Here is a 10,445-nt window from a genome sequence, read left to right on the forward strand (position 1 = left end):
GATAATGCAAATTAGCCAAAAGTAATGTTCGACAACTGAATCCGTTTTAAACCCCTCAAGAAATGTTGTGAGAGGCTTGTGAAAGAGTTTTTATTGTTTTTCACTTAAAAAATAGAAGTGAGTGGATTACAATTCTTCATCACTTGTTTAAAAAAATGGATCATACAGAATAATATAACAATAGATCTGTTTCTACGCTGTCTTTAATTTTAGAGAAAGTGGTCTACTCGCAGCTTTACTCATATTTGAATTATTTTAATATTTTAGACTTTACAGTCAGGCTTTAGGACCTGTTACAGCACCCAATCTGCATTGCTTAAGGTTACTAATGATATATTATGTCTGGACTCAGGATCACATGTTGTTATAGTTTTATTAGCTCTAAGTGCTGCTTTGAGATTCATCTCAACCATGTGTTGGGTTGGTGTACAGGGTACAGCCCTTCAGTGGTTTGCCTCATATTTAAAGGCATACATTTTTTTTTTTTTTTACTTTTCAATAACATTTTTAGATTTGATTTCAGAGATGACATTTAATATATATGACTTAAAGAGCATTATAATTTTACACTAGAGTAAGCTGCTCCCTGTTATTGTTTTTATGATGAACTTGGTTGTGATGCTATAGCCTACATGTAATAAAGAAAAAAGTTATTAAAGTGAGATATGGTTTACAGTTATAATATTATTACATATGTAAATAGTCTAAATTATAGCCTATTGATGCCTTTATTTCTTCACTTTCAAGAGTCTCAGGTTTAAAAAGATTACATTTTGTTCAACAACTTCGATTGTTCTTTGTTGTAGTAGGACATACACAATCAATGTGACCAAATTGTCAATTTTCTTCTTATTCTAAGATGCATAAGCTATTTAATCGCCCTATTAAATATAGGCTATCTTTAATAGCTTACGTAAAATATCTGTCTTACTCTTCACTGAAAAACTACATTTACTGACCAATAGCACTCTGTTTTATCAGTTTATCTGCAATTCATTTTCCGTTTAGTCAGACAGTAACGTAGATGTGGATTGTAGGTTTGTTGACGGCAAACCTAGTCGTCACGCCTCCAGTGTTCACGACACAGAGAGGAGGAGGAATTTCCTCGACGTTATCCACAACAAAATGGCGAGTATTAATGGTTTTCTTTTAGCACTTCCTACACCTCTATACGTTTTACACTTTAATTTTTCATAACCAAATCCAGTTAGTTGGTATTTGTCACAACATGTGTAGTCGGTCAGTCATAAATTAGCCTAAATAAATCTGTTATGTGCGGAGATGAAAAGCCTGCAGATTTGTATAAAGTATTGTAAGTCTTTATATATTTATTATTATGTTTATATAAATATTGATAATATTTTAGTATTTTATTATATTATTTATTATATGTTTTAATCCGTATAACCCCCCTTTTCCCCACCGGAGTGAGCAGAACTTTAGCGAAACTGAAATAGACTTTAACCTGTTGAGAGGCTGAATAAGTTACTGGTCGGAGTTCAGCTCGACGCGCTGCTGGGTTTAACCTTTTCCTCACATTAAATTATGCTTTGTCACTTGTACTACACCGGGATGAAGTCGGGAAACATTACAGTCTGTTTTTCTAACCAGTAAAGTCGTCAGACTCAGAGCAGATGCTCTTATTTGGCCAGTTCGAGGAGGAGATCGAGTGGAAAGAGAACTGTCGGGGAATAAAAACCTAGAGCCGAGATCTAATAAAGTGATTTGGACGATGGAACCTGCAGCGAAGAAGAAAGTGATTTACATCACCTACCTCATCGCTACTCTGGACATCACCTGGCTCTTCCTCCAGTTCTCCATAACACCGGTTCGTCTGACTTTTTTTTTTTCATGTAACGTTAATGAAACCACATTTGAGTCAATCTTTAGCTGAACTCTGGAATGTATATCTGCAGGGGTGTTGTGCTGTGTTCTTACATTTAGTGATATTTTCATGACATTCTGGCAAACTATTAAAGTCTTTTGTTAATTCATGTGAACGAATTGTTTTTACACTTATATTTTATATATAATTTGTATGTATTAATTTATGTTATACATTATATATATATATATATATATATATATATATATATATATATATATATATATATATATATACATACATATATATATACATATATATACATATATATATATATATATATATATATATATATATATATATATATATATATATATATATATATATATATATATATATATACATATATATACATATATATACATATATATATATATATATATATATATATATATATATATATATATATATATATATATATATATATACATTTGTGACTTTACAAGGTTTCATTACATTAGTTAGCATGAACTAATAATGAACTGCACTTTTACAGAATTTATTAATCTTTGTTAAGGTTAATTTCAACATTCAATAACAATACATTTAATAATACATTATTAAAGTCAAAAGTTGTATTTGTTAACATTAGTTAATGCACTGTGAAGTAACATTAACTAACAATGAACAGCTGTATTGTTATTAACTAATGTTAACAAAGATTAAGGAATACAGTAACAAATGTATTGCTCATGGTTAGTTAATGTTAGTTAATAATAGGCTACATTAACTAATTTTAACAAATTAAACTTTATTGTAAAGTGTTACATTAAAAAGTTACATTTAAAAGAGCTACAACAATATTAAATTATAGCCTATACATTTTTATATAGACTATGTATATTTGTATATATTATGTATTTTTTATATAATTTATATAATCTGTATAGTATATTTTCAGAATGCAATCATTTATTATTCATCTGCACATCCTTGTGATATCCCTTCGGATAAAAGCTGTGGATAAATTAATAAATGTAAATGCAACATATATGCTGTATAGTGTGGATTAAAGCTTGTCTTATCTAGTCTAATCCAGGCTCTTTCAGCTATTCAGACAGAAAGAAAGGAGCTATAACAGATGGGTTGCATTGCATGTTCAGTTTTGTCTTCTGTGGAACAGTATTTGGCAAAGAGGCTCGGGTTCGACACTATATGGTTCGGGTATCTACAGACCACAGTTGGAGTGATTCAGCTGCTTGGAGGCCCTATTTATGGAAGGTAAGAATAAATCAGATCTGTGTTGTGTTTATGGGAGTATATGGTGTGTATGGTGTATCAGGGGTGTCAAATCCTGCTCATGGAGGGTCATTGTCCTGCAAAGTTTATCTCCAACACCAATTAAAGGGGTGGTAAACCACGATTTCACTATTCTAACTTAAGCTAGCGTGTAATGTTGCTGCTTTAGCATAAACAACATCTGCAAAGTTACAACGTTCAAAGTTTAAAGCAAAGGGAGATATTTGCTTTTAAAGAAATCCATTTCTAAGAACTACAGCAAACGGCCAGTAGGAGACTACACACATTCCTCCAGGGTTGGTGACATCACCAGGCTCAATATTTACATAAACCCCTCCTCCGAGAATATTAAATAAGGGGGGGTGAGGCCATTTTGTATCGCGCGGCGCTGTTGTGGTATAGTTAGGCTGGAGTGTTGTTGCCGCGATGCCGAGGAAACGCTATTATATTCATCCGGATTGCAGGTCTGGGGTACTTGCTTTGTTCAGCCTTCATAGGGACAGGGGTGCGTTGCAGAGCGTTTAACATACAACATGTTATATGCACGTGTGTATGACACAACAGCTGCATAAGACAAACACTGCCAGTGTGTGAATGCACGACGCGCGCGGGGCTCCCTCCCGCAGCAGTTTTTCACGGAGGAAAACTTTCACAATGTTCGCGAGTTCAACACCGGATTTGCACAACGTCAGCTGCATAAGACAAACGCGGCCAGTGTGTGAATGCACGACGCGCGCGGGGCTCCCTCCCGCAGCACATTTCACGGAGGAAAACTTTCACAATGTTCGCGAGTTCAATACAGGATATGCACAACGGCTTGACCAGAAAGCAGGATTTACAAACAGAAGCTGTTTACGGGCCACAACCTGTAAGTCTGATTTATTTTTCATCGATGTGTTTTCCTGTAATAGGTTGTAGGAAGTAAACAGATGACAGCGCTGTTCTGCAAACCAGTCTGTTAAATGCTTATTCAGTTATCCGACGAACACCTAACATTACAAACACTAACGTTAAAATCTCAACAGCGAACTTGGCATTAGTGTAAATGATTCTTTGATTAGAGCTTTTATGTATTATTTATCTACGGGCATGCTAAACATGGTTCTGTGTGTGATTTGGCTACTATAGTAAAGCCAGTGTTTTGTGTTTTGGGTTAATAGTTCTTGCGACAGATATTTGGCTGTAATCGTTCTAAAAATACAAAAGTAACAGTGCCATTCAGTAGCGATCACTATAGATCCGCAGTCTTTACTCATTAGGACTGAACAGGTTCTGCTCGATCATCTTCACTAAAATGTTCTGGGTCTGATTCGGGCTCAGATTGGTGTGGTTTTATTGACGCCATCGTTTCTAATACTGACAAAAGCACAGTGAGTCTACCAGTAAGGTAAGGGGCGTGACGTTTCCGATAAACGTACACTGCGGTTAGCGAATCACAACACACTGGGCCAGCTAACCAATCTGAGCCCATTGCGTATTTTTGAGGGACTGGCTTCATACAACCCGGAAAGCATCAGACCGTTTTACAAGGAGGGACAGAGCAGTGTAGAATAAATGTCAAATATATGAAAAATAATGATTTTTTTTAAAAAAACGAAGCATTAACACATGTTACAGTGCACCCCACAAACACAATCAAGCCTTCAAAACAATGTGTTTTACCACCCCTTTAAACCCATGATAAACCACCTGAACTAGCTAATCAAGGTCTCACTAGCCATATTAGAAACTTCCAGGCAGATGTGTTGAGCTAACCTCTGCAGGACAGTGGTCCTTGGCAGACTTTGGACACCCCTGATGTTTATAGTGTTGATAAATACATGTACACTACAAAAAAATTAAGCCTTTTTTTAAGATTTACTCATTTCACTTAATAGTAAAATTGCATCAAATTTAATTTAATAATTGATTAAGGGTTGTTCAATTATTCAATTAAAATATGTAAGGATTATTCAATTCAATTTAATACTGTTAATTGAAATGCATAAATCTTAAAAAAATACAAACCTTTTTTTGTAATGTATGTAATGATGTACATACATAATGCATGTAATTATGTGTGCTAAATGAAAATATTCAATTATTTAATATAGTTACTGTATCGTATATACAGTAGTGATTTTTCAGTAGTGAATTCACATACTTGGATGTGATGTGTGTCATGTCCTTGTGTCTGTTTTCAGGTTTGCAGATGTGTTTGGAGCACGCACAGCTCTCTCTGTGTCTTGCTCGGCATCTGTGGTTTATTTCCTACTGTTGACCGTGGCAGACAGCACTTTTATGCTTTTCGTGCACAAACTACCTGCTGTTTTCATGCATGGACTGCCAGGTAGAACATGCTCATACACTCTTACACACACACATAACTCAAACACACACTGTAAACCGGTAAATGAGTACATTTGTATCTGTGTGTAGGAGCTCAAATGGTTGTAGCAGATTTGTCAGACAATGAGAAGCGAGCAGAAGCCCTTGGGAAACTTGGCCTCTGCTTTGGCATTGGCATGATCGCAGGATCAACACTGGGTGGGACCCTCAGCACACGCTTTGGGTAAGACACACTACCATTATAAAGTTTGGGGTCGTCAATAAAAAAAGAAAGAAAGAAATCTGCTATGCTCACTAGTGCTGAATTTATTTTATCTGTTTTTAATATATTTTAAAAATGTAATTTATTCCTGTGATGGCAAAACAACTGAATTTCAGTAGCCATTACACCAGTCTTCGGAGAAATCATTCTAATGTCGTTGGTAAAGAAACTCAAGAAACATTTATAATGCTTGAAACAGTTGTGCTTCTTATTCTTTGTGTGGAAACTGTGATCAATTTGTTGATGATGCTTTGATGAATAGAAGGTTTAAAAGAAAGTGAACCAATACAAATATCCATGATGACTTGACTTGACTATAACAGTCTTGACAGAGAACTCACTACAGTGGTTACAGGTAACAATACTCAACAAAGACACATGGCAAACATGAGGGCTTAAATACACAAGACTAATGACTAGACAAGGGACACCTGTGAACAATGATTAAACAATGAACCAATGACAGAACTGAACTGAGAACACATGACTAAAATAACCAATGAGAACATAACACATGAGGACAAGGGAATCACTTGACAATGATCACATGACAAAACCAGGAAACATGACAAGGATCATAATTACAAAGACATGAACACAAACAAGATGCAAAACTGTTACAATATAGTATGTGTATATATAATATATATATATATATATATATATATATATATATATATATATATATATATATATATATATATATATATATATATTTGTGAGTATATATATATATATATATATATGAGTATACAGTGGTGTGAAAAAGTGTTTGCCCCCTTGTTAAATATGATCAAAGATGGCTGAAAAAATAAATCTGCATTGTTAATCCTTTTGATATTTTTTATTTATTTAAAAAGCATAATTCTAACCTTTCATTGAAGTAAAATAATTGAAAGTGGGTGGGAAATCATATTATTAAAATAAATGTTTTTCTCCAAAAAACGTGGGGAACAATTATTAGCCCCCTTTTATGAAATACTTTTTGCAACCTCCTTTTTCCAACATAACGGTCCTCTCCTATAATGCCTGATGAGTTTGGAGAACACCTGACAAGAGATGAGAGACCATTCCTCCATACAGAATCTCTCCAGATCCTATAGATTCCCAGCTCCATGTTGGTTCTTCTTCTCTTCAGTTCACCTCACTCATTTTCTGTAGGGTTCAGGTCAGGGAACTGGGGTGGTCATGACAGAAGCTTCATTTTGTGTTCAGTGACACATTTGTGTGTTGATTTTGATGTTTGTTTTTGGATCACTGTCCTGTTGGAAGATCCAACCACGGCCCATTATAAGATTTCTAGCACAGGCTGTCAAAAACATTTGATTTCCAATGTGATTTCTCCCCCACTTTCAATTCTTTTACTTCAATGAAACTTTAATAAAATATCTAAAGGATTAACAATGCAGATAATTTTTTTTACAGCTATCTCTGATCATTAACAAGGGGGCAAACACTTTTTCACACCACTGTATGTATGTGTGTGTGTGTGTGTGTATGTATATATAACATATACATATATATGTTATTGCTAGCCAACATCTCTTAAATTTCGGCACACCTTCTCAAATGACGTTTTTTGTTAATATGTAAACTTAATATGATACTTTGTGTGCTTTTTGTCCACTCTAGTACAAAACATTACCTTTTGTACTTTGGAAAAACTGCTTTCTAAGAAAATCTAATTAAAGATTAGATAAAGGCAGCACTGATCCAGTAAAACACAATTGAAATACCAATGATTATGTTTTGTGTGTTTTGCAGGGAAAAGTTTGCAGCATCTTTTGCGGCTATCGGGAGTTTTGTTTCTTTGCTGTTGGTGTTGAACTTTATCCCTAAACAGACCAAAATACACACCGTGCCAGAAAGTGACAGTATGACCAAAAACAGACAAACACACAAGACTCACCTTGACACAGAAGAAATACTTCCGCTGTCGCCTTTTGTAACTTTATTTTATGAAAATCTTGTATATTAATACTTTTGTCTGTGTTTAGAGAGGGGATCATCAAAGTCTGTGTTTAATCTGGGGGAGATCACTAGACTGATGAAGTTTCCAGGTGTTGCAAAGACATTTACAGTGAAGATTATGTCTGGATTGCCATCAGGTGAACACATATATCAACTGTTCCTGTTTGTGACTTTAAACTTATTGAAACACAGTGGAAACACTTCAATGAAATTAAACGTCACCATCGTCTCCAATAATTTAGTCCACTTAAGCCTTTCTGCAAGATCTGATTCAGATTTGCTTCCATCAAATCAACAATTGATCAATAGAAAAAATCCCTTCTCTTTTGATAATCCGTTTTGCTCCATGTATGTCACAATATGGATGTAAAGATCTGTCACTACTTACATTCCATCATTTTCTTTTTGTTATATCTGTGTCTGTTTCTTTTGTTCTTCAGGTATCTTTCAAGTTATGTTCTCCATCATTGCCATGAACTTCTTCCAACTGAAGGCAGAGCAGAATGGCTATCTGATGGCTTACTTTGGCATTGTTCAAATGGTATAAGCACATGCACACTTCTACTCAATCATATGCCATATAAATAGCTGTGCTGAGGTGGTTTGCTTTGGTAATAAGTGACACTGGTCTCTTACTGTTAAAGGTGATCCAAGGTGCTGTAATTGGGCGTCTTACATCTAGATTTTCAGAGTATACTTTACTGCTGCTGTCTGTTGGGATAAGCAGTGCTGTGGGCCTTGGACAGGTAAACTGATATTGCAAAATCATCCTTCCAGTTTCTTTTTTTATTTTTAATTGGTTGCGTAACAGTTGGAACAATTAGTGATGTGTATATCTCCTTTAAGTGTGTATGTTTAATATACTATATGTGTTTTGTGTGTTTTTCAGGCTATGATGACCAATGTGTTTCAATTTTGTTTAATCGTGATACCGATGATGTTTTCTCTAAGTGTCTTCAATGTCATCACAGATACCATGTTGACCAAGAGTGTGTCTCCCTCTGACACAGGTAATCTACACACTCAACAGGATGCCCTTGTGCATGAGTACATATAAATATACTCAATGCCTAAGGAATCATTTTCTTCACTAAGGTTGCATAATTGCAATACATTTGAAAATGACAATTGTTTTTTTTATAATAATAATTATTATTATTTTAGTAAAGGTGCTGTAAGCGATTTCTAAGAAGCACTGTTGATATTTGAAATCAAGCCAAACAAACACACAGTGTATACATCCTTTACTGCTGATTAGCTACAAGTGTGTTGTGATCAAAGACTTTAGATATACACTCATATTACTTATGAATGGGAGAAAGTGCAACACACAATATGGCAGAATAAGTCCTGCCTTCTGAATAAAATAGCCATTTTCTGATTGTTAAAGTCATCGTATCAGAGTGTTCTGGGACATGCACTTAGGGCTGCACATGTGCATTGGCTGGCCTAGCCTGAAAAATAAGCTTTTTTGACACTGTTTGAGCATAAGAAACAACATTTATATTACATATCATGTCAGATTTTGTTGCTGATTTGAAACATGTTATTTAATTGTGAGTTCAACAAGCATGTTTGGATATTTCAGGATTCCCCTATTCAATTAGATAGTATTTGAAATAGCTGCCAGGAGGCATTGCCTTGAAAAGGACTTTGGTTCAGGTGCTCGGTCCGATCCACTTTTAACAGCGTTTCTCAGAAATCCCTTACTGCACCTTTAATTCAGCCTTTACTCATTTATATTGACAATATATTTTATTTTAAAAAAGCAGGCTCTAACTGTTATAATTAATCATCAACTAGTTAAACATTCATAAGGAAAAAATTCAAGCACTTTGTGTTGTGTATTCAGGAACCATGCTGGGCCTGTGTGCTTCGGTGCAGTCTCTTTTGCGAACTGTGGGCCCAACTATTGGAGGATACCTCTATGAGACATATGGTGTACCATCCTTCGGATACATCCAATGCGTCATCAATGCTGCTGTCTTTAGCCTTCTGCTCGCCACTGGAGGGCGCTCACAGCCACAAAGACCATAAAAGTTGTGAAAAGGGTTGTTTATGAGTATCGTGTTTGTGGCCACATTGTGTGAGAGAGGGCAGTTTAAATCACACCATGGGCATTTAACTTACCTCCTCACTCACTTTGGAAGATTTTAGTCCCAATACATAACCCAGCTGATCTTAGTTTTGTGAATGCCTCAGACATTCAAAATATCTTGTTACTATCAAATTACTCTTCTTTATATTACATGTTAACTCAGGTTTTTAGTTTTTTTCAAATGAAGTTTCATATGTTGAAAAGAAGCAGGCATGTAAATGTTTACTGTAAGGCCAGTACAAAGCAATGCATTGTGGTTTTATCTATGTGGCGTTAGACTTGTTTAAACAATCCCAGATTATACAGTAATTATTCATTATAAGGATGTTGCAGTCAGAAGATATGTCATGTAAAAGGACAAAATTCTAAATCCTTAATCACCTTAAATGTCACTGTATCTGAAACTCAAATGTATTTGCAGTAAAATCTGTTGTTCTGTTCACTGTGATTGATTAATCCTCCACATCTTTCAACTCTGTTTCTGAAAAAAGGGTTCTGAGTCACTTTAGCTTCACAACAATCCAGCTGCAGATTATGTGCACATTACTGGTATATAGATTCTGAACTTTACTCTACAGTGTACTACTACAGGGTGGATTCAAGTTTCCAAAAATAATGTTTCAAGAATGTTTTTTTATTAGGCAGATGTTAAATGGGTTCAC

The 10,445-nt window shown here is 34.9% G+C and overlaps 1 protein-coding gene across 5 annotated transcripts; it reads left to right on the forward strand.

Annotated features, from left to right (window-relative positions):
• The first annotated feature begins 1,010 nt into the window (after nt 1-1,010).
• Nucleotides 1,011-10,230, forward strand: slc67a1 (solute carrier family 67 member 1). Of its 5 annotated transcripts, none has more exons than XM_079811129.1 (11): nt 1,011-1,128; nt 1,612-1,828; nt 3,009-3,106; nt 5,308-5,453; nt 5,543-5,675; nt 7,479-7,588; nt 7,712-7,822; nt 8,126-8,226; nt 8,330-8,431; nt 8,575-8,695; nt 9,538-10,230. In XM_079811129.1, the coding sequence occupies exons 1-11, from the start codon at nt 1,025-1,027 to the stop codon at nt 9,720-9,722; spliced, it is 1,428 nt and encodes a 475-aa protein (XP_079667255.1). In that variant the 5' UTR covers nt 1,011-1,024; the 3' UTR covers nt 9,723-10,230. The 5 variants fall into 5 exon arrangements, with proteins under 5 accessions (XP_079667255.1, XP_079667259.1, XP_079667258.1 ...); XM_079811133.1 differs by having other exon boundaries at nt 1,087-1,128; nt 1,653-1,828; XM_079811132.1 differs by having other exon boundaries at nt 1,108-1,312; nt 1,429-1,828.
• The last annotated feature ends 215 nt before the right edge of the window (nt 10,231-10,445 follow it).

This window comes from Gobio gobio (assembly GCF_949357685.1).
Source record: "Gobio gobio genome assembly, chromosome: 2".
NCBI classification, from domain to species: Eukaryota; Metazoa; Chordata; class Actinopteri; order Cypriniformes; family Gobionidae; genus Gobio; species Gobio gobio.

Coding starts and splice junctions, on each gene's coding strand:
- slc67a1 (XM_079811129.1), top strand. CDS start 1,025: ATGTGGATTGTAGGTTTGTTGACGGCAAACCTAGTCGTCACGCCTCCA. Junction 3,107..5,307: donor GGAGGCCCTATTTATGGAAG/GTAAGAATAAAT, acceptor GTCTGTTTTCAG/GTTTGCAGATGTGTTTGGAG. Junction 5,676..7,478: donor ACCCTCAGCACACGCTTTGG/GTAAGACACACT, acceptor TGTGTTTTGCAG/GGAAAAGTTTGCAGCATCTT.